The sequence below is a fragment of the Lepidochelys olivacea genome (genome assembly GCF_965140295.1).
Source record: "Lepidochelys olivacea isolate rLepOli2 genome assembly, chromosome: 1".
In the NCBI taxonomy this organism is placed as follows: domain Eukaryota; kingdom Metazoa; phylum Chordata; order Testudines; family Cheloniidae; genus Lepidochelys; species Lepidochelys olivacea.
The window spans coordinates 219,195,444-219,218,614 of NC_140411.1; the positions used below are offsets into that span (position 1 = coordinate 219,195,444).

At 50.6% G+C, this 23,171-nt stretch overlaps 1 protein-coding gene and 1 pseudogene across 2 annotated transcripts; one reads left to right on the plus strand and one right to left on the minus strand.

The window, feature by feature from the left end:
• Positions 1 to 1,476: 1,476 nt before the first annotated feature.
• Positions 1,477 to 2,884, minus strand: LOC311519458 (C3a anaphylatoxin chemotactic receptor pseudogene; annotated as a pseudogene). Its single transcript has one exon. The product of its transcript is annotated as a C3a anaphylatoxin chemotactic receptor pseudogene (transcript).
• A 4,504-nt stretch (positions 2,885 to 7,388) lies between these two features.
• On the plus strand, positions 7,389 to 15,049 carry NECAP1 (NECAP endocytosis associated 1). The gene is made up of 8 exons (XM_084624367.1): positions 7,389 to 7,539; positions 9,813 to 9,913; positions 10,053 to 10,157; positions 10,509 to 10,590; positions 11,059 to 11,167; positions 11,273 to 11,459; positions 12,081 to 12,186; positions 12,526 to 15,049. Exons 1-8 carry the CDS (start codon positions 7,442 to 7,444, stop codon positions 12,572 to 12,574), a joined length of 837 nt encoding a protein of 278 aa, XP_084480493.1. The 5' UTR covers positions 7,389 to 7,441; the 3' UTR covers positions 12,575 to 15,049.
• Positions 15,050 to 23,171: the final 8,122 nt, after the last annotated feature.

The window sequence follows — 23,171 nt, forward strand, 5'->3', positions numbered from 1 at the left end:
ATATCATGATCACTTTCACCTAGTTTGCCTTCTACCTTCAGATTGCAACAATTTCCTCTGTTAATCAGAATCAAGGCTAAAATAGCTGCCCCACTTGTTACTTGTTCCACCTTCTGAAACAAAAAGATGTCCCAATACATTCCAAGACTTATGGGAATTTTGTGGTTTGCTGGGTCACTTTCCCAACAAATATCTGGGGAGTTAAAATCACCCATTGCTACAAAGTCTCATGTTTTGGATATTTCTGTTAATGGTTCTAAAAATGCCTCATCCGTCCCACTTCCTGCTTTGTGGTGTATAGTAGACCCCTATCATGATGTCACCACTGTTTGGTGCAGCATTTATCTTCACTCAGAGACTTGGGAGTTATGGTAGTGTCCATGTGTATAGACAGTGCTCCCTTGCTTTAAAACTTTTCCATATGCATCTTTTACTTTGCACGTATGAGCATTGGAGAAGTTTATATCTGATCAGAACTGTGGCTTTGGTCTATCTCTAAGATTTTGCACTGAAGGAAACAACTGGCTCTTTGTGTGCATGACTATTTCTAGCACTGTGTGTATTTGTGTGGCCACTTCCTTCCATATCTCTCAGTCCTTTCTTGTGTCTAATGGAAGCATACAGTTTGAATTCAGGCACAGCACTTTCACAGCCATCTCCCTTCTGAAATTTTACAGAAGGGGTGACTCAGCTCCAGCCTGCTCAGGGTTACATGCTGGATGGAAACCTCTGCTCTGATTGTTTGGGTATCCAGCAGCTTTAGATGTAGTAGGGACATCTCCATGATTAGTGGGACCTACCTCAATTGCCTCATCACTGTATCTCAGGCTGTAATATTAAGGGGACCTTCTAAAGCCATAAAGGAGGGTCCTATTTCTAATGAACCCATGTCCACAGCATGAGGTTCATTTTTCTGAAAATTGCCCCTTATGCCCCAGTTACTGATTTTGTACAGTGATGTATTAGCTGAGATGTAGAAACTCTCCTTGAGCTGCATGGAAAATAAGAGAAGTGGCCCTTTGGAGACAGGAATAGTAGGAGGAATAGCAGGAGGACAGGAGAAAGGCCATGAATAACTGAAACTGAAAGACTCTAAGAATATTGGCATGAAAGGCAGGTACGGGATGTCTGCTACAATGCACTGTTGTGAGAAAAACTAGCACTCCCAGAGTGCACTCCTGCTGGGCACTGCTGTGAAAAAGTTCAGGGTCCCAGCTGAAGAAGAGTTAAGGGTAGGGAAAGGTATGATGACAAATTCCAAGGAGAAATGTCAAAGTATCTTCTCCCTGTAATTTAGCAGGCACAGATGATGTGATACATGCTTAATAAATGTAGTACATAGATATTCTGCAACCACATTCTAATTTAGTAATGTCAAGGAGTAACTACATAATGCCACCACACATCTTCTCACAAGTGCACTTCTCTCTTTCAGATAGGGGACTCTCTGCCTCCCTTGTGTGTCCCATCAGAAGATTCAGTTCAGAATAGGCCAATCTCCCCCTCTCTTTAGGAGGCTATTAAAGGGGAGGTTGGCCTGTTCTGAACTGCCCCAGTCCCCATGGGCATCCCGTACAGATTACTGTCAAACTCATTGTTCTGGCTCTGCTGTCCTCAAGCAAAAAGTCACAGCCATGGAAGGGGCAAATGTCTTCCTCCTGCTCTGGCAGTGCTGTCTGGAATCCCCATTTTAGAGGGTGTTGCTGCTGATATCCCTGTCTGCTGAAGTCTTGGTCCTGTCCCGTGAGTAGGAAGTGGAGCATGTAACTTCCTCGTTGAAGGCGACCTCCAAGATGCCCTGCACTGATCGGTGTGCCTTCCGCCTGAAGTCCCGCCCCACAAATACGTAGAGCAAAGGGTTGATGCAGCTGTTGGCATAGGCTAGTGCTGTAGAGAGGTGGTCCCACAGTGCCACTGTCTCCCTAAATCTGGTGCCTGGCATAGCTAGGAGAGACAGTGCCTCAACTGCGTGAAATGGAGCCCAGCAGACAAAGAATGCTACTACCACAACCAGGATCACTCGCAGGGTCTTACCACGGGGTTTGGTAAATCGGGCTCCATGCATCTTGACGGCAATAAGTATGTAGCAAGCTGCAATTATGCTAAAGGGAAGGAGGAAGCCAAAAACAATCCTGGTAATACTGATGGTCAGTAGGGTGGCTGGCCGACTGCTGTAGGAGAAGTAATCATTCAAGTTCCCCAGTAAGTCAGTATCATTGTAAAGGCTGCTAGAAATATCAGCACTGGAGAAACCAACAGGATTTTCATCTAGGGATATGCCAGAGCTCAATGCTGAATCATTCCCGTTCCCGTAATCCATATAATCTCCATAATCCCTATCATCTCCAAATTGATAATGACACACAGTTTTGCCGAATGCATCTGTGAAGGTCTCACGGTAGAGGAAGGCAGGACAGCACATAACAAAGGCCAGGAGCCAGATACAACCGCACACCACTGATGCAAGCCTCACAGTACGGTGGTTCTGACACCAAACTGGTTTCATTACCATCAAGCACCGGTCAATGCTGATGACAGTGAGGAGAAAGACACTGGCAAACATGTTGAGGATGATGGCTGATGGGATAACCTTGCAGAGGAAGTGGCCATATGGCCAGTACTCATGGAGGATCAGGTGAATGATGGAGAATGGCAGAGACATGCTGCACAGGAAGTCAGCCATGGTAAGGTGCAGGAACCACACAGTGTTCACGGTCCGCTTCATTTTCAGGCCAGCCACCCAGATCACCAAGCCATTGCCCAGGAGACCCAGGATAAAGGTGACAATGAAGATAATTAAGGAACAAATGATTTCTGGCGCGTACTGTAGCGTGGCACCATCATCTGGCTTGTAGGTGCTGTTACTCCTCAGGAGCAGAGACATAGTCTTTAGATACTGGTGGCAAAAAAATAGAAGATCATTTGCTATACCGTTAACACACCCCATTGCCAGCTGTATGTGCCCAACCCCAAGATTATGCTTTCTGTATGTATCAAAACATCTTTGTGTGGCTTGTCAGGAGTAGAGGTTGAACCTAGAAGCTATAAATATGACAGCACAAGTCCCCCCTACTGCCTGAGCAGGAAGACCTGGCTGTACTAGTGCAAAGGCTGTAGCCAAATCATACATCTCTATGTGGTCTAGCCACGAGAAGGGGTCATAGTGCCACAGTGTAAATGTTGGTGTACTCAGATTCTCCTATGTCCAAAATAGCCTTTAATGCCAGCACTATCCTTAGCAGAGATTATCCTTTATTTACACTCCTGGTCACCCTAATTCCAGCTGTTCCTCCTCATCTCCTTTTAACTCTCTATAAAATATAAATAATTCTCTCCTTTACTGCAAAAACTTAGTCTTAGTTCCTCTTTCCTTTAAAATAGAAGTGGTTCCCTCTCTCGGGTGGTGAGGTTTATGCCTTGAAAGCAATTTTTGTATTCCCATGAGCCTCTGGTTTGCAACTGTTTCCATGATGTTACAACTAGAACAGTGGAGTCAGCGATCCCATACAGAAGGGGACATTTCCAGCAAAAGTCTTGTGTAAACCTTCCTTCTCCCCTGCTTTCCTAGCCAATGCAGTTTAATCCTGAGCATCCCCCAACCCCCACTATTCCAAGGAAGGAGAGACACAGGATGAAGAGTAAGAAATTGATGGATAGAAAAAGAGAGGTAAATAAAGAGGGATCTCAAAGACCTCTACATAGGTCAAAAAGCGTCATTAGATAGTACTTAGTCCTGCCATGAGTGCAGGGGACTGGACTAGATGACCTCTCGAGGTCCCTTCCAGTCCTATGATTCTCTCTAGATGAAGAAAGAGGCACAGAGAGATTAAAGTACAGTTTTACTCTGAAAAGCACAATGTAAAAACAAAAAGAAAAGGAGTACTTGTGGCACCTTAGAGACTAACAAATTTATTTGAGCATAAGCTTTCGTGAGCTACAGCTCACTTCATTGGATGCATTCCGTAGAAAATACAGTGGGGAGATTTATATACACAGAGAACATGAAACAATGGGTGTTACCATACACACTGTAACAAGAGTGACCACTTATGGTGAGCTATTACCAGCAGGAGAGCGGGGTCGGGGGCGGGAACCTTTTGTAGTGATAATGAAGGTCGGCCATTTCCAGCAGTTGACAAGAACATCTGAGGAACAGTGAGGGATGGGAGGTGGAATAAACAAGGGGAAATAGTTTTACTTTGTGTAATGACCCATCCACTCCCAATCTCTATTCAAGCCTAAATTAATTGTATCCAGTTTGCAAATTAATTCCAATTCAACAGTCTCTCATTGGAGTCTGTTTCTGTTTTTTTGTTGAAGAATTGCAACTTTTAGGTCTGTAATCGAGTGACCAAAGAGATTGAAGTGTTCTCCAACTGGTTTTTGAATGTTATGATTCCTGACGTCTGATTTGTGTCTATTTATTCTTTTACGTAGAGACTGTCCAGTTTGACCAATGTACATGGCAGAGGGGCATTGCTGGCACATGATGGCATATATCACATTGGTAGATGTGCAGGTGAACGAGCCTCCGATAGTGTGACTGATGTGATTAGGCCCTAACTTAGGCTATCAGAGGCTCGTTCATCCCTAAAAGAGAGACGCACAGGGAGAGAGAGATGCTTTAAGAAGGCATGGAGGAAGTAACAAATGACAACAAAGATAGGGTGAGAGAGAGACACTGTAAGAGCAACAGATGGAGGGAAAGAGCAACACGGAGAAATTGAAGAACAGAAAGACAGAATGCTGTCTGCCTTCTGTACATACCCCGGTACAGCAGATTCCTCAGTGGACTGGGGAGCAAGAACCACCCTGATCATAGGTCTTGTCTTAAGCACTGGCTCTGGAATCATCAGAGAAAAACTTATATGGTCAGTTTAGGAACTGACTTTTTTTTAAGCCCATTATTTGAAGATTTTTCGCACCCAAGCGGAAGGACAAGAATGAGTCACTTCTGTAATCGGATGACTTGAGCTGCAAAACATCTGGCCTAATGCTGCTGAGATAAAGCAATAGTGGCATGTGGACAAATCTGGTGCTTACAAGAAGTTTTCATAAGGAAATTGGACTCACCGCGTGAGATCAAAGCAGTAGATTTTGTCTCTTGCCTCTTGCCATGATAACACAGATCATTGCTCCATCTAGTTCAGTATCCCATAGCCTGCTCGACCACATCACATTACTGGTCTATTTTGTCTGGTGTAGCAGATCAGAACATTGATCCACCTGGTTGTGTATACTGTCTCCTGCGTATTGGATCCATCTAATCTTATATCCCAACTCCCATTAACCTGGACCATCTAATTTGGAATACCATGTGTCACAGAAGACACAAAACTCAAAAAGAAGACACAAAACCCCATAATGCACCTCAATGCAAGGAAATTTCTTCCCAACCACCAACTGATGATAAGATTTCACTCTGAAGCATGAGGAATCATAGAATCATAGGACTGATAGCCTTAGCCATTTTTACTGTAAGTAGCATCACTGAAGATAGTACAGCTTTCTGATTCATGTAGGTGTCAAATCTTGTTACTATTAATCTGCTTTTTACCTCAGTAATATCATGCAGTGAGAAGTTACAGACTACTTGGCCAAGCACAGTGGGGCCTTACATTCAATTCGACAGTATTTCTGTTTGTCTGTGCAAAACCTTACACTCACTTCAGTGCCATTTCTGTTTGTTTGTCTGCCTGTCTGTAACTTGATGGCATATGAGGTTCTAATGAGAATGACCAGCACATGAAAAATACCTTTACTACCTTCCAGTGACTTTCACTCAAGCCAGACCACATCCTTGATTTGCAGCCAAGGGGAAGTGAAGTGCATGTCTTAGCGCATATCTTGGGAAAAATGAGGAGGTCTCCCCATATCAACACACTGCACCCTCATTTCCCCCTTTGTGGATATAAACATGTTGTTTCCTAACAGCTCCCTCCACCTCACAATAAATAAATTACATAAAAGAGTAAAGAAAAATATAATGAGCTTTACAAAGCTCTGTACCTTTTCCCCAGCAGAAGTGGAAGGAAATGAATTTGCGTCTCTTTCTAGTGATGTTATTTTCTGTTCTGAAACAATCAGAGGAAATGGATATGAACATTTTATTTCCTTATATGTGAGGGGCCAGTTGTGAAGAAGCAGAGGGTCTGCAGGGCATAATTGGCAGAGCTTCATGGAGAGTTCAAGACTGGAATAGCAGGGGAGCGGCAGAGCAGAATAGAGGGGCATTGGCATTGGCCTGACTGAGGGCAGAAGTGAGGAAGAGCAGGATTGTAGTATGAGATGCAGCTGTTAGTCACATTGTATGGAAGTGTTGGAGTGTTTTTTGTAGCAGAGATTTGTGGGGCAGGAATGGTTTGGATTTGTTGGTCATTTTGGGGTGCATCATCTTCATCATAGTGACAGGTGGCAAGGAGGGGAAGTGGGCCATTTCTTCTCAAGTACTTTGTGATTGGTCAGTGTTGCCAAATCTTGCCATTTTTATCATGAGTCTTGCGGTACTGGGTGTTTTTCTTAAAGACTCAGCTCCGAGATTAATGTGATCACAGTAGAATTCCAGCTTTAATTTAAAACAACCGTTTCTAGCCCTTGCGGTTACAGAGAGAAGCTTGGAAACACGAAGCCAGTGCATGCTAATGGCGCAGAAACCAGCGGACAAAGAATCACTAAAGGATCATTTTTAAAAAGAAAGTCTCCCGATTTCTGGGGCCTGACTCGATTTTGGAAGGCTCGGGTCGGCAGTGGTGGTGCTGCACTCTTCTTGTCGGTATCTCCGTGGTTCAGCGGTGCTCATTGTAGCCCTACCCTGGGCACTGGGGCAAAGAGCGGCTGATGCCCTATGGGAGCCAAGTTGCCCATGCCACGTTAGGGCACTGGCAGCTCAGCTTCCCTCCTGAACCACCACAGCCCTGAAACACGCCCCCATGCTGCCCTGCACCCCTACTCTCTATCAACACATGCCACCTCAACACCTGCCCCCTCAAAATCTCCCAGGGCTCTTTAGCCCCTGGGCCAGCACGAGCCACCACCATCACCCTGAGGAAACCAAGATGGCCTTCTGTGGTTGCTTCACGCTGCCCGTTTCCACAATGCAGGCTGAAGACGAAAGACCAAGAAGGTGCCAGGATTAAGAATGGCGACCGCCATAGCTTCATCAGCCCGCTTCCACCATGGCCTCCCAGAGCAGCGACAAGGCTGCCAGGGTCCAAAATGGCGTCGGTCACCGCTTGACCAGACCGGCTTCCAATATGGCTGCCCTCCGCCCGTGTCAAGCTGCCAGGATCCAAAATGGCTCTCGCCACAACTTCAACGGGCCTGATTCCAACATGGCCACCATCTCCCACGGAGCAGCTTTTGCCCGTAACAAAAATGGCGGTCGGAAGCGCCCCCGGTTACTAGACACCCCCCCCCCCCCAGCCGGGGTCTCAGATCCGAGATGGCGGCGGCCGAGGCGGAGTACGAGTCCATCCTGTGTGTGAAGCCTGATGTCAGCGTCTACCGCATCCCGCCGCGGGCCTCCAACCGGGGATACAGGTAGCGGGGCCGCATCCTGCCCTGCCACGCCCCGGGTGAGCGGGGCCGGCGTGTCCCGTCCTGCCCCCGCGGGCAGCGTCACCCTCTTCCCCTGGCCCCACTTGCTGCCTGCCCCCCGCCCGCTGCCTCCATCGCGGGGGCAAGGCCCTGCCCCAGGGCCTGGCGTCGCGCTGCCGGGACCCCGGCCGCGGCCCCCGCTCGGCAGCCCCGCTCCGCCCGCCGGCGCCCAGCGGGACTGTCACGCGGGTGTGTCGTCCGGGGAGCGCCGCTCTCCGAAAGCCGGGGCGGCGGGGAGGGGTCCCCGCGGGTGTCGGCGGCGGGCATGGAGGGGGGCACTCGGTCTGGGGTCGCTCAGCCCCCCACATCTGGGCTGCTCAGGCCCCTCTGCTCGCAGCGCCGGGGCAATTGAGCTCCCCTCCCCCACCCCGCCCCAGCGGGCTCTCCCCGGGGCAGGGCTGGGGCACACGAGGACGGGGAGGAGGGTCGCCTTTGAGAGGCGCTTGTGCTGCCCCTGTGTTTGCTGCCCTTGTTCTCCGGATAAAGGGAGCCTCCTTGTCTCCAGCAGTGCTAAAATTCACAGGCAAGCTAGTAGGGAGGGGGACCTCGCCAAGCTGTTTCTCCCTCTCCCTCAGATTGTTCAAATGGGGAATACAAACAAAGCCAACTACCTCTTTGCCATTTGTAGATGTTTATTTCCCCCCATCTGACTGGTTAGTTTCACTTCCTAATGCTTGTGTCCTAGGGGGTGTTGTGGTCGATTTTCTGACACTGCAAGGGAAGGAAAAATGACTATATAAAAATGGCATCTTACTCAACAGTTCTGCTCCCTGTCTGTGCTCTGAGTCATACAATACCTGCTCTCTTCAGTGTCAAATATGTTTTACCTCCTATTAGCCCTGCACATCCAGGACAGCTATGGAGGAGTGAGCTGGATTCTGTTCTGGTCCTTGCACAGTCACCTATTTGACTGGAGTCAGCATGACTTGTTCTGCATGAATAAGCAAAGGGTTGGAGGGCAGATGCTTCTATGTACTAATATCTGCCCTACCACTGACCCTCTCTGGCCTTGAGCAAGTCAACTGAGGCCTGACTTTGAGGTGCTGAGCATCTGCAACTTCATTGGCTTCAGCTGGAGTAGTGGTTGCTCAGCTCTTTTGAAAATCAGAACCAAAATCTGTCTCATGCTCTTCATTTTATGGGTGGAGAACATTCTTTTTTCCTTTGCAGAGGTTTGGGGATTAACTAGTTGATCTTATACAGATGGTTTTGATCATAAAAATAAAATATTTATTCCAATTCCAGGGCTAACTTCTGTCCTCAGTTACACCTGTGCTACTCTCTCAGACCCCAAGAGTGAATGGGCTTAACTAAAAGTTGAGCTTAGCCTACACAAAATCTTTCATAGTGATCTGTGAGCCAGAAGGAATTCATCTTGACTCTCAAATCCTGGGATGAGTGTACAGGGCCAGCAGTTAGCAAATCTTTCTTTTTGCCTATAGATGGACCATATGTCATCTGGAATTGCAGGACATGATTATCAAACTCTACAATGCTATCCTTACAAAGTCACTGTTGTGACTGCCTTACACCTTGAAGTGCAAGTGTCGATAGTAATTTTAATCTTAAGTGTCGCTGCAAATACTATTCCTGGTCATATAAATATATAATCTGATCTCTGAAATCCCTTAATTGGTTTGCTTAAGTAACATCGTGCAACAGAGAGTTCCATTGTTAATGATATGGTATGTGAAAGTGTGACTTTCTTTTTAATCCATTTTAAACACACACTGTTTAATTTCAGAGCGTCTCATTGTTTTCCTGGAACAGAATGGGGTAAATAGCAATAATAATGTGGTTTTCTTCTCTAGGCCATTAATCATTTTTACAGGCCTTCCCTGTTTCAACTCAGCAGCCTTGTACTCTGAACATCTCCTTGGACTGAACCCTTTCCCTTTCCCCCTGTCTGTACCTCTGATAACTTTGGATGTCTTTCTCTGGGTTATTTCTATTTCTGCCTGCACAGAGGAGTAAATACAGAAAGATGGGCCATCATAGTCTCCTGTGTGGAGCAAGTAACAGCTGAGAAACGTTTGAGAGTCTGAGACTTGTACTTAATTTCAGATGAGATGTGAAAAAAGGGAGCAGTGAGTGCTGCAAGTCAGAACTGAGATGCATCAGCTAAGCTGTGTGGGAAGTGGAGGACAGGAAGAGGCTGCAGGGCAGGCCTGAGGAGCTGTCAGAGAACATATCTTGCTGTTCATTTCCCCTCCTAGGGCATCTGACTGGAAACTGGACCAGCCGGACTGGACAGGGCGTCTCCGTGTCACATCAAAAGGCAAAATTGCATACATAAAGCTAGAGGATAAAATTTCAGGTAAGGCAGGGTGAGGGTGTGAGGTTACTTTATGGCTGCCACCTCTGACTCACCCTAGGGGGGACACCCTAGTTAATAGCTCAGCATAGCAGTTTCCTTTGGGGTTCCTTTCCTTAACTCCCTGCCCTTTATCCCCCAGGGGAGCTCTTTGCTCAGGCTCCCATAGACCAGTTCCCTGGCCTTGCAGTGGAGACTGTGACAGATTCCAGCCGATACTTTGTCCTCCGAATTCAGGATGGGAATGGTGAGTAGAAAGGGAAGATGCTATGTGGTGCAGCAGGGAGCGTGCCATGGAAAGGCGAATACAAATGAGGTGGGTTCAGGCCAGGGCAAAGGAGATCTGGCCATAGCTTGTTGACTGAGTTACACGGATGCTAGCTGCTCTCTTGAGTGCTGGTGTGTGTTTGGAATGGGGAGGTGGCTGGGCAGTAAGTCCATGGATGGGACTGCTGTGGGGGATTGCAGTAGGCCGAGCAGGGCTGGTGGATTGGCAAGTGAGGATAGGTGACATCTGGGCGAGGAGTGGGTTGATACATTGGGCTGATAAGGAATCTGCATGGCTTCCCCTTCCCGGCTGACATCTGTTTCCAACCAGGGCGAAGCGCTTTCATTGGCATCGGCTTCTCAGATCGGGGTGACGCCTTTGACTTCAATGTCTCCCTGCAGGATCACTTCAAGTGAGTCCCTCTCCCCTAGGGCATTGTTCCTCTGCCGGTATGCAGCATGTGGTGGGTGCTCATCCATGGCACCATGGGGGCAGGATTCCTTTGGGCCCTGGTGCAGCCCAGCTGTTCAGTTTCAGCAGTGGCACTTGAGGACACTGTCCCCCAAGGTATGGGCTAAAAGTTAACCTGGGTCACAGAGTTGCTGTTGCCACTGACGTGGCAGTCTCCCAATTGGTGCCACTGTAGGGCAGGATGGGGTGGTTGGGATGTACTGTTGTGTTAAAGAGACTGACCTTCTGGGGACATGGAGGTTTGAACTCTCTGCTGCCCGTCTCTAGTGCTGATGCTGCAAGGCAGTATTTGGGATAAAGCCAGACAATGTGCTTCCCAGGGGAAAATCTCCCATGGTCCCTTTGAGGCCCTCATTTGTCAAGGGCTCTCAACTGCTTCTCCCTTTCTTCCTTCCTTCCTTGAATCCAGGTGGGTGAAGCAGGAGACTGAAATCTCCAAGGAATCTCAGGAAACTGACACACGCCCCAAGCTGGACCTAGGGTTCAAGGAAGGACAGACCATCAAACTAAACATTGGGGTAAGGATCTCCCCCGCCGAGCCAACTCTGAGCCAGGTGCCATCTCCAGGCTTACAGCTGTATTCCAATAGAGAATCCTCTTCAAAACCATGTGTGTCTTTACAGAACATGCCAACAAAGAAAGGAGGGGCACCCAAACCCCGTGCAGCTGGATTGGGGGGGCTGAACCTGCTCCCACCCCCTCCAGGTGGCAAAATCACTGCCCCTCCAATCCCTCCCCCGTCTTCAACAGCCATTTCCAACCAGGTGACGCCGCCACCAGTGCTGAAATCCAGGAACATGGGCAATGCTGGTAAGTGCTGAGCATGGGTGGGTGGGGTCACCAGCACACGGCAACTTATTCTAGTTAATACGGGAATTATTTTGGGGAAGTTCTATGGCCTGTGTTAGATAGGAGGGTGGGCTAGATGGTCTGTGCTTGAAATCTATGAATCTCTCAAGCCCTGTCAGTTGCCTGTTTGGTCACTCATTGGAGTTCAGCCCTGATCAGTACTAATCTAAAGTAGTTCCTATCTGTTAAGTGGCTTGTGTGACATGAATTGGTGGGCCTTAGTCCTCTGTCTTTTTGGAGCTAGTGTTCATGGCACAAATGATGAGGCTGCTAGTTGTAATGGTGGAAAAGGATGGAATGGGTCATGAGGGTGGCACATCGCTGAGGTGGTTGCAGCAAAACACAGCTGGAAACATGATGCAGACCCAGCGAAAATAGCCAAGAAGAGCTAATAATATAGTCCTAGAACCTTCACATCACTTCTGAAGGCAGGGTTCTCTCTACAGGTGATCAATGTATTTCAATAGCAATGACCTTGCAGGGAGGAAATATCCTGTAGGATGATGATATTTAAACACTGCAGGGCTGTGAATCCGTTCTTTCGACAACTTTGAATGTGTATGTATTTCTTCCTGCCCTTAGATATTCTGTTAGATTTGGATTCTCCTGCATCCATCCCTAAGGCACCAGCACTTGCTGCTATTCCAGCCACCACAGACCTCTGGGGAGACTTCAGCACTGCATCCAGGTAACTAGCAGGGTAGGAGACAGAAGACCGAGTATGTGAGAAGGAAGGGAGCACTGCCGGGCAGGACTGAGGGACATTGGCAGAGCTGTGTGGGGAGCCCAGGACTGGAACAGCAGGGGGGTTTCAGGGCAGGTCTATAGGGCATTGGCAGGGCTGTGAGGGGATTCGGGCTGCAGGGCAGGTCTGAGGGGCATTGGCTGGACTCTGTGGGGAGCCCAGGACTGGAATAGCAGGGGGGCTGCAGGGCAGGACTGAGGGGCATTGGCAGAACTGTATAGGTGGGGCAGCAATCCCAAGACTAGAACTGTCCCCTCTGACAGTCTTTTTTTGTCCTTTCAGCGCTGTTCCCAATCAGGCTCCTCAGCAGTCCAACTGGGTCCAGTTCTGAATGGCAAAGGCAGTGGAGTGGGAACAGAGGGATGACCAAGAGGCTCTAGGGGCATCAAGTGGGATGGGAGGGATCCAAACCTCTCAAGACTTCAATCAAAAATCCTGGACAATCTTTCCTTCTAAAGTTTCCACTTCAATTGAGACTGATTTTTGATCTCACAGTGAAACTGCCAAGCGCTGAGGGAACATCTCAAAATTCTACCATGTGATAGCCAGGGAGAGGAAGTGAGTTGTATCTCCTCTATCCACCTGGCTATTGAGAGGTGCATCCTGTTTCTTGTTTCTGAGCTGTCCATATAGGGAAATCAAGAATCCATAATGTGGGGCCCATGAGAAGGGTTTGAAGTTGTCTGATGCTTTTGTGTTCTTAACCTCTCCCTCTGGCAAGGGCCAGCTCCCTCCCACTGTTCAAAACCTTTCACAGGTATTCTACAGTAAAGACCCAAATCACTACAGCTTGGCTTGCAGGGCTGAGGGCTGTTAGGGTTTCATGCAGCCGTGTTTGGGGCACTAGTTTGTATTGATGGGTTAGCTACGGCCCTAACATAGGAGCAGGTAGGAGATTGGAGCAGTCTGCCTTCTCTTTCCTATGGAACAGGATCTTGTGCATTAAGGATTAATCATGGCATGTCTGTCCAGGCTGAGCCATAACCACCCTCTTGTGTTCTCTCCTTGGTCTGATATGCAGATCTTCCCTGTGATGGGTGTTCCCTGTGGCTTTGGGGGAGGAGACACAGGTCCATGTATAGACCAACCTGCCTCCGAGCCACAGACCTGGCACTTCATGATCATGATGTTCCCTTACTTGGTTTGTTCTTTTAGAAGCTGATCTTGGTGCTGCTTCCCTCCCTGCCTTCCCAAAGCACTCTCCTGTTTCCCTCCTCCCCTGCTGAGATCTCAATATGCCATTGAGCTGTCTTAACTGGAAGTGTGTAAAAATGCCTGTTTTTATAATTGAACAGCCATGCTAGTAATGTGGCTGGTTAGCAACTGGATTATCCCACCTCCATCAGCACTTCATCTTCCTGCCATCTCCCTAGCCTCAGCTGGGATATGTCCTGGTGAGACACCTGCATCTGGCAATGCTGTGCCGAAATCATTTGCATTACAACAGTTTCCCTGTGCCCATAGATAGCTGAAGCTGCACTGAGGGAGGGTGGGGAAGGGACAGATCCCATAGGGCATCCCCCCACGCACCCAGTCTGTTTGGGGAGGGATTGATTGCAGGTGGGAAGCTGGCTGGACCCTGACCCCCCGCCGGTAACTTTCCACTTGTGGGATTTATTTGCCATGATGATTTAATGTGCCCTGAACCTCCCTGTCCCTCAAGCCCTTCTTAAAGGCATACAAAGTCTCTGAGGCAGAGGGGTCTTGTACCTCATCCCTTGTTCTGTTGGGGAGGCTCTTAAAGCCCCTTGCTTTTCATTCTCCCCCACCCTGCTCCCAAGTAGCCATGCAAGTCCGCTTGCTAATCTGGGTGATTTTACAGGGAAGCCTGGCCTCCTACCCACTTCCACCATATGGGCTTCAGTGGAGTCCCTAGCAGAGCAGCCATTCTCCCCAACCCTCCTGTAGCTGGGATCCGCTTTCTAGAACAGTAGGCGTGGGCTTTGCAGGCAGGTGTCTTCTTGTTTGTGACACTCAACTAGGGGCAACACATCTATCCTCAGATGTACTCTGGAAGCATTAAAACTTTGCTCACTTAGTTTCTGCCCTCCACCCCTAAAATCACAGGGCGAGAGTTCTAAAAATGGAGCAGCTAATTGGACACTTTTGTATTTCCAATTAGTCTCCAACCCCTTTTCTCTCTTCTCCGCTGTTGTGATTGTAGACTACCTCTCTGCAGGCTCGCTAGTACTGAGGGCATTGAGAGGCCAGTTTGCACTCGGAGCATCTCTCTAGGAAGCAAAAACTATTTTGAAGAGACTTGTGGGAGTGCCATGTCTCTGTAAAGCTGCTGCAGTTCCACTTGTGGAAGTGGGGACCAAACTGCTGGCTTGGATGGATGGATGTATTTTAAATAGCCACCTATTTCTGACCCCCAGCTGTATTTTCCCCTCTTGATACTTGCTCCTGAATCTCACTGTTGGTTTAGCTCCCTGTCTCTGAGGCTTCCCTTTCTCCTATGAATTTGTTACATGGATGGGTGTAAATCTTTAACCCCTTCCTCTCCTGGTGTCCTCTACACCAGGCCACGTGCCCTAGTGGTTGGCTCAAATCTTCCATATCAGTGGCAGGTCCAGTCATTTCAATTATATATCAGTTTCCAAAACTAAGGAAGTTCACAGCATCAATTAGCAACTAACCAGGAGCCTCTCCCTCTGTGTAATGTCTCTTAGCTAGTATTCTGGAGATAATATATTATGTATTTGCAAAGCTGAAGAAGCAAAAATTAAAGAAATATGTATATAAAGCATAAAATGTACTGGTGCAATAATGGTAATTAAAAACAAGAAAAAATTGGGAAAATGAACTCTGTCTTAAATTAAGTGAATTTTGTGCTGGGGCAGCAGCCCTGTTGACTGGAGTACTCTGGAATACTGTGTCCAGTTTTGGGTCCCACACTACAAGAAGGATGTGGAGAAATTGGAGAGAGTCCAGCGAAGGGCAACAAAAATGATTAGGGGTCTAGAACACATGAGTTATGAGGAGAGGCTGAGGGAGCTGGGATTGTTTAGCCTGCAGAAGAGAAGAATGAGGGGAGATTTGATAGCTGCTTTCAACTACCTGAAAGGGGGTTCCAAAGAGGATGGCTCTAGACTGTTCTCAATGGTAGCAGATAACAGAACGAGGAGTAATGGTCTCAAGTTGCAGTGGGGGAGGTTTAGATTGGATATTAGGAAAAACTTTTTCACTAAGAGGGTGGTGAAACACTGGAATGCGTTACCTAGGGAGGTGGTAGAATCTCCTTCCTTAGAGGTTTTTAAGGTCAGGCTTGACAAAGCCCTGGCTGGGATGATTTAACTGGGAATTGGTCCTGCTTCGAGCAGGGGGTTGGACTAGATGACCTTCTGGGGTCCCTTCCAACCCTGATATTCTATGAAAAACTGCCATACTGGGTCACACTAACGGTTCATCAGGTCCAGCATCCTGTCTTTGACAATGGCCAGCATCAGGACTTTATGGGGAGTGTATAAAACAGGGCAGTTGAGTGATCCACCTCAGAAGTCCCCACTTCCACACATACAGGGCTGTCAGAAGTTTGGGGTCATCCAAGCATGGGGTTGTGTGTCTCACCATTTTGGCTAATAACCGTTGACAGACCTATTTTCCATGAACTCATGAAGTTCTTTTTTGAATCTGATTATACCTTTGGTCATCACAATGTTCCCTGGCAATGAGTTTCACAGGTTACTTGTGCATTGTGTGTAAGAGTATTTGTTCTCGTTTGTATTAAACCCGTGACAGGAGTATATAGTCGTTGAAGTGCTTTGGAATGAAAGGTACTACGGGGAATATTTCTCGCTGAAACCCACTACCATTGTGCTCCTGCAGCAGTACCACCAAGTGAAGCAATAAACCCCAGCACGGAGCAGCCAAACTTCACGGTGCTCCCTGAGAGAAGCACAAAAGGACAGCAGCCTTGGTAGATGCAAGAGTTCTTCTGCACTCCTAGAATATATTCAGGGGTAATGGGCTGGCAAGGCTAGTAACATGTCAAAAATCTTGAAGTACAAATGAAAATGAACAGCTATGTTAATGCTCAGGTAACTGTTAGAGGGAGCTAGAAACTTTGCTTTCTAGTACACCAGTAACTTCAACCCAGATTAGTGTAGATAGGAACAGCTGGGAACAGTTTCCTGTGGTGGCTGATGTGAAAGGTATTTGATAGCTTTCAGTTACCAGGGGGAGACATGTCCCATACCACAACAACAGCAATCATCATTCCTGATACTCATTTTCAGTGTTAGTCATGGCAGAGAGGCTAAGGATTGGCCCTGGAGGCTAAGCACCCCCACACATGCGGGGGAGTGACTTTCTCTTAGTGTGAAGCATGGTAGCAGAAGTGGTTGGTAATGTCCTACCTGTTCTGTGGATGTGAGTAAATGGAGGATTATGTACAGCAGCTCCTTTCACCAGAATCATCTGCATGGAAATAACAATTCAGGGAGGTACTAGAAAGGGGGAGAAAGAAGAGGGTTGGACAGAGCAGTGTGGGAATGTGTAAGGAGGAGGGAAGGGAAGAGGAAGGAAGATCCTATTGTTTGGTAGCTTTGATCTTGGTTTTGCCCACGAGTGCGTCCCATCCACCGGTGTCAGCCGGGAAAGATGTGGTAGCACCGGAAGGTAGTGTCTCCCCTCCATGGGAGACCCTCCCCTCCGAGACCCTCGAGGAAGCCCTTTCTGTCCTGACACTGCCCGAAGCCCCCATGAACCCCGAAGCAATTGTCGTGGCAGGTGCCAGCGGGGAGAACCCCGGGGCGACGGAAAGTGTCCTCTCCTCCATGTTCGAGGAGATGGAGGCCCTAGATCTGACCCCGGTCGCCCAGGGGGAGGACGACCTTTTGCCAGCAAACCTCAATTTGGGCGACCTCGCTCCACCCCTCTTTTCCCCATGCTCCCTCCCCCTAACTGCTGCTTCTGCTCCCACCTCCGAGGAGCCCCTGGACTCTTCCATCGACCCGGCCGCTGATGGCACCCCGCTGATGACCACTGAGCCTGCTCAGGTGACAGCCGGCCCCACGCGACTGGGACACGAGCCGCCAGGGGCACCCCCCATTGGTGCGGAGCAATTGATTTCCTTCCCGGGCAGGGGCCCAACAGAAGATAATCCACGTCCTGATGCTGTAGCCGCTAAATCCACCATACAGCCCACACCCAGTATCACTGAGAGCTCCCTCCCCACCCCGTTAACCCTCGAGCCTGATCGGGAGGTGCCACCATCCAGCTGCTCGCCTCCTGAAACCCAGACCCTCATCTCTGCCCCTGCCCCTATCCAGTCTACCTCCTGCGATGTTATCGCCACCCCCGGGGCTGTCTTCTTCCCTTTTCCAATCGATGACCCCCAGGGAGCGGCCTTTGCGTTCTCCCGCTCTGACCCATTAGGGGCTGCTATTTTCTCTCCACCCCCCGCTATCGCCCCAGGGCTTGAGGCAGGCCTAGAAGCTCCAGCCCATCAGGCACCCCGTTGGGGGTCCGCACCCTGCTTGCCTGTTTTAGTGGGCCATGGGGCTGCACCAAGGGCCCCGCCGGGGAACAACTGGGAAACCGTAACCCCCCCCCCCCACGAGCTGCGAAGAGAGCTGCGGAAGTTTTTAGAGGATGTCCGTGGCTCCCGCAACAAGGTACAGCTTGCTCTCCAGCGGTGGGGGGATTTTTTTCAAATCCTCCGGGCCACAAGGGCCCTCATGGGGGAAGGTAAAGGGACGGGGAAGCAGGATTCCTCGGCCTACTGGCGGGTCCGCGTCTTCCGTGACCAATTACTCACCTACGGGATGGGTCAAGGACTGTTGCGTGGCCCAGTGGGGGATGCGAGCATCCCTGCCAGTGAGGATCCCCCCTGGCCCTCCCCATGACACCTCTCACCATCGCAACGTTGAACACCCGGGGTTGTAGGATGGCTCTCCGCAGGTCCCAGGTGCTCTCCTTCCTTCGGGAGGGAGGGTACTCTGTGATTTTCCTGCAGGAGACCCATATGGATCCGACCGCCGAAGATAGTTGGCGGCTGGAGTGGGGGGACAGGGTCTACTTTAGCCATTCCACGATTCGGCAGGCTGGAGTGGCAACCCTGTTCTCCCCCGATCTATGGCCCGAGGTGCTAAGGGTTGCCTGCTGCATCTCCGGGTCCGTATAGAGGGGCTCGTGGTTAACCTCGTTAACGTCTATGCCCCGACATCAGGCCCGGAGCGGCTGCAATTCTATCAGCAGGCGTCCGCCTTCCTCGGCACCTTAGATTCTCACGAGTGCCTGGTCCTGGGAGGGGATTTTAATACCACCCTCGAGGAGTGAGACCACTCGGGGACCGAGCAGTGCCCAGCCACCGCGGACACCCTCCGGGAGATAGTTGAACATCACTCCCTAGTGGACATCTGGCACGACCACCACCTGGATGACACTTCCACATTCACCTTTGTCCGGGTGGAAGCCCACCTGTCGAGCCACTCCCGGTTGGACCGCATTTATCTATCACGCTTCCATCTCTCACGAGCTCACTCCTCCAGCATTCGGCTGGCCCCATTTTCTGACCATCATCTAGCCACCGTGATAGCCTCCCTCTGTGCGGAGAGGCCAGGGCCAGCCTATTGGGATTTTAACAAAAGCCTATTGGAGGATGAGGGCTTCGTGACGTCCTTCCGGGAATTCTGGCTGGCCTGGCGAGGGCAGCGGCATGCCTTTCCCTTGGTGCGGCGATGGTGGGACCTGGGGAAGGTGCGCGCCCGGCTTTTCTGCCACGACTACATCAGGGGCACCAGCCGACGCAGAAATGTGGCAATAGAGCAGTTGGACCGGGAGGTCTTAGAGTTGGAGAGGTGTCTGGCCGCCAGCCCCGAAGAGCCGCTCCTCTGCGGAGCATGCCGGGAGAAGCGGGAGGAGCTCCGGGCCCTCAAGGACCATCGGGTCCGGGGCGCCTTTGTTTGATCCCGCATCCGCCTCCTTCGGGAGATGGATCGCGGCTCCCGCTTCTTCTATGTCCTGGAGAAAACGATGGGGGGGCCAAGAAACACATCACCTGCCTCCTGGCAGAAGACGGCACCCCCCTCACGGAACCGGCAGAGATGTGCGGGAGCGCCCGAGCCTTCTACGCAAGTCTTTTCTCCCCGGATCCGACCAACCCTAGCGCTTGCAGAGTGCTTTGGGAGGAGCTCCCTATGGTCAGCACGAGCGACCGAGACCGGCTAGAGTTGTCTCTTGCTCTGGCCAAGTTCTGGGAAGCCCTCCATCATATGCCCACCGATAAGTCTCCAGGCATGGACGGGCTGACCATGGAGTTCTACTGCGTGTTTTGGGACGTCCTCAGCCCAGACCTAGTCACTGCCTGGGCCTAGTCTCTGCAGAGCGGGGTCCTCCCTCTCTCGTGCAGGCGAGCTGTGCTCGCCTTATTGCCGAAGAAGGGGGACCTCCACGATTTACAAAATTGGCGTCCCGTCTCGCTCCTCAGCAAAGACTACAAAATCATAGCAAAAGCAATCTCGCTGCGGCTAGGGTCTGTGCTGGCGGACGTGATCCACCCAGACCAGACCTACACCGTCCCGGACCGCAGTATCTTTGATAACCTATTTCTGGTTCAGGACCTTTTGGAACTCGGGCGTAGAGACAGACTGTCGTTCGCCCTCCTGTCCCTAGATCAGGAGAAGGCGTTCGATAGGGTGGACCACAGGTACCTCCTGAGCACTCTGCAGGCGTTTGGCTTCGGACCCCAGTTTGTGGGTTTTCTCCGGGTGCTGTACGCTTCCGCAGAGTGTCTGGTTAAGCTCAACTGTACCCTGACCGAACTGGTCAGCTTCAGGCAAGGAATACGGCAGGGGTGCCCCCTCTCGGGCCAGCTGTACGCTCTGGCGATCGAGCCTTTCCTCTGTCTCCTCTGCAGGAGGTTAACAGGGTTGGTGCTGCGGGAGCCGGAGCTGCGGCTGGTCCTGTCGGCATACGCTGATGACGTGCTCCTCGTGATCCAGGACCCCGGCGACTTGGCGCGGGTGGAGGCTTGCCAGGCCATCTATTCGGCAGCCTCCTCCGCCTGAGTCAACTGGGTCAAGAGCTCTGGCTTGGCAGTGGGGGACTGGCGGCAGGTAAGCTCCCTCCCCCCCGTGCTTCAGACCATCCGGTGGAGTGCTGGTCCACTGCTCTATCTCGGCGTTTACCTTTCCGCCACGCACCCTTCCCCGCCGGAGAACTGGCAAAATTTAGAGGGCGGGGTGATAGAGTGGATCCGGAAATGGACGGGACTACTCCGATGCCTCTCCCTCCAAGCTGGTGCTTAATCAACTAGTCCTGTCCATGCTCTGGTACCGGCTCAACACCCTGGTCCCGGCCCCGGGTTTCCTGACCCACCTCCGGAGATTGATTCTAGAGTTCTTTTGGTCAGGAACGCACTGGGCCCCTGTAGGGGTTCTTCATACCCCTGAAGGAAGGAGGGCAGGGCCTGAAGTGTCTGTACGCTCAGGTCCGCGTTTTCCGCCTCCAGGCCCTGCAGAGGCTCCTTTATAGTGCAGGTAGTTCGACATGGAGCATATTGGCGCACGCCTTCCTGCGCCACTTCCAAGGGCTCCGATACGACCGGCAGCTCTTTTATCTCTGCCCGAGAGGTTTTCCGCGAGACCTCTCCGGGCTGCCGGTCTTCTACCAGGACCTCTTCCGGACCTGGAAACTGTTTCTAACGACCAGGTCCGTGGCGGCCACCGTGGGAGCAGATCTCCTCACCGAGCCCCTGCTACGCAATCCCCAACTCCGTGTGCAGATGGCGGAGTCCCGTTCGGTGCGCCAGAGGTTGGTCCTGGCGGAAGTCACGAGGGTCGTAGACCTCCTGGACTACGACCGGAGAGACTGGCTGGATCCCCTGACGCTCGCTTGGCGCATGGGGCTCTCCAGCCCTCGTACCCCCCGGCGCGTACTTCAGGAGGTGAAGGCCGCCTTGACCCCTGCTGCTCGGGCTTATGTCAACCGAGCCTTGCGCGAGGGCGCACCCCGCCCATCCTCTACCCCAGGCCCGCCAGACCTTTCCATTGGGCCCCTACCCTGCCGATCCCAACAAACCCCTCACGCTTTCACTGCAAGCCGGCTGCATGAACTGCAGCCGGTCAGTTTTCAAATCGCACCATGGAATTATTTATACACACTCACGCTTCACACCCTTCACGCCCACACCCTGGTGTCCCGCCCCGATACAAAGTGGCAGGACCTCCTGCCACCCTTGGAGGGTGAGCAACCTCGGTGGGCCAGCCTGTATTCCACCTTGGTCCCGAGGCCCGTCGGGGACATCAGTTGGTGGCTCCTTCACGGAGCTGTGAGCACGGGCGTGTTTCTGACACGGTTTACCCCCATCCCGGATACTTGCCCTTTTTGTAATGTGAGGGAAACCCTGGCGCACGTATATTTAGAGTGTGCCAGATTGCAGCCCCTTTTCCGGCTCCTCACAAATATTCTATTGCGCTTTTGGCTTCATTTCTCCCCTCACCTTTTTATTTATGCACTCCCCATCCGTGGCCTCACAAAGTTGTGGGATCTCCTAGTTAACCTCCTCCTGGCCCTGGCTAAAATGGCCATCTATAAAACCAGAGAGGGGGGTTGGCCAATGGAGATTCCTGTGACTGTGGGGCCGTTTTCCGATCCTCGATCCGTTCACGTATCCGGGCGGAGTTCCTCTGGGCGGCGTCCACCAACTCCCTTGATGCTTTTGAGGAGCGGTGGGCGCTGTCTGAGGTTCTCTGCTCAGTGTCCCCGTCCAGGTCCCTTTGTCTGACCCTTTGATTGGGGGAGAGAGTAAGGGAACCCAGCCCCAGCCATTGCTGCTGCTGACACCACAACCTTAGAGGGGTCCTTTCATACGGGGGTGCATGTGTTCCCCGCCCCCCGATTGTGCACCCCACAGCCTGCCCCTCTTGTTGGGTGCTTTCAGAGGAGGGAATTGTGGGTGACACTTGGGCGTGGCGCCAAGTAACTCGAGGGGGTGGAAGACCACAAGAGTCGATGAAGCCCCTTGCTCTGGGCCACCAGGTAACTCGGAAGGCTAGAAGACCATGAGAGTCGAGGAAGCCCCCCGCTCTGGGCCCAAGCAAGCTTGCACACTTCCCTCCCCTGAAGTTAATGAGAAAACAATTGTGATTGGTTGCTGTGTTATACATTGCATATGCTGCTGTTTTTACTTTATAAGTGTGTTATGCAAATAAAAACATCTTTTGCTTCAAAAAAAAATAATTGCTCTCCTGTAGCCATCTGGCCTGACCCTGTCACAGTACTTAACAGGTACAAAAAACGGTGCCTAGGCGCCTAACCTGCGTAGTTCCCACTGATTTGTCAGTGATACTTGGGCTCCTTAGTACCTGTTTATAGTCAAGTTGCACTGCCTTAGCTATAGCGGTGTAGTTAAAGAGCTACAAACACCCACAGTTGGAGCAATAGAAAGGTGTTTATATCCATAGGGCTAATTCCCATGTTGGAAAGGGCATAAGTGATACTACTGTGCTACCACTAGAGAGGTTGTATCACTTTAACTAGATTGGTATAAAGAAAAGGAGGACTTGTGGCACCTTAGAGACTAACAAATTTATTTGAGCATAAGCTTTCGTGAGCTACAGCTCCCTTCGGATTGGTATAGTTAATGCAGTATAACTCTTGGCTGCAGACAAGCCCTTAGGTACTTAAGTATCCTTGAAAGCTAATGCGGTTAAGGCTAAACTAAACTATTGAGGTTACAAAATTGCACCCTGAACTGAAATAGTTATACTGGTGTAAAATGTGGGTGCTTACCAGGCCTCAGTCATGTCTGGAAATGGAACTTGGGTGTTTCTGAAAACCATAGAATCACCAAACCATAGGGTTAGAAGGGGCTGCAAGGGTCACCTAGTCTAACCCCTTGCCAAGAGGCTAGAGGTTGACAGGCACCCGCCCACGAGAGACATTCTGTAGACAAAAGGGGAAATAAAGCCAGCGAGAGAAAT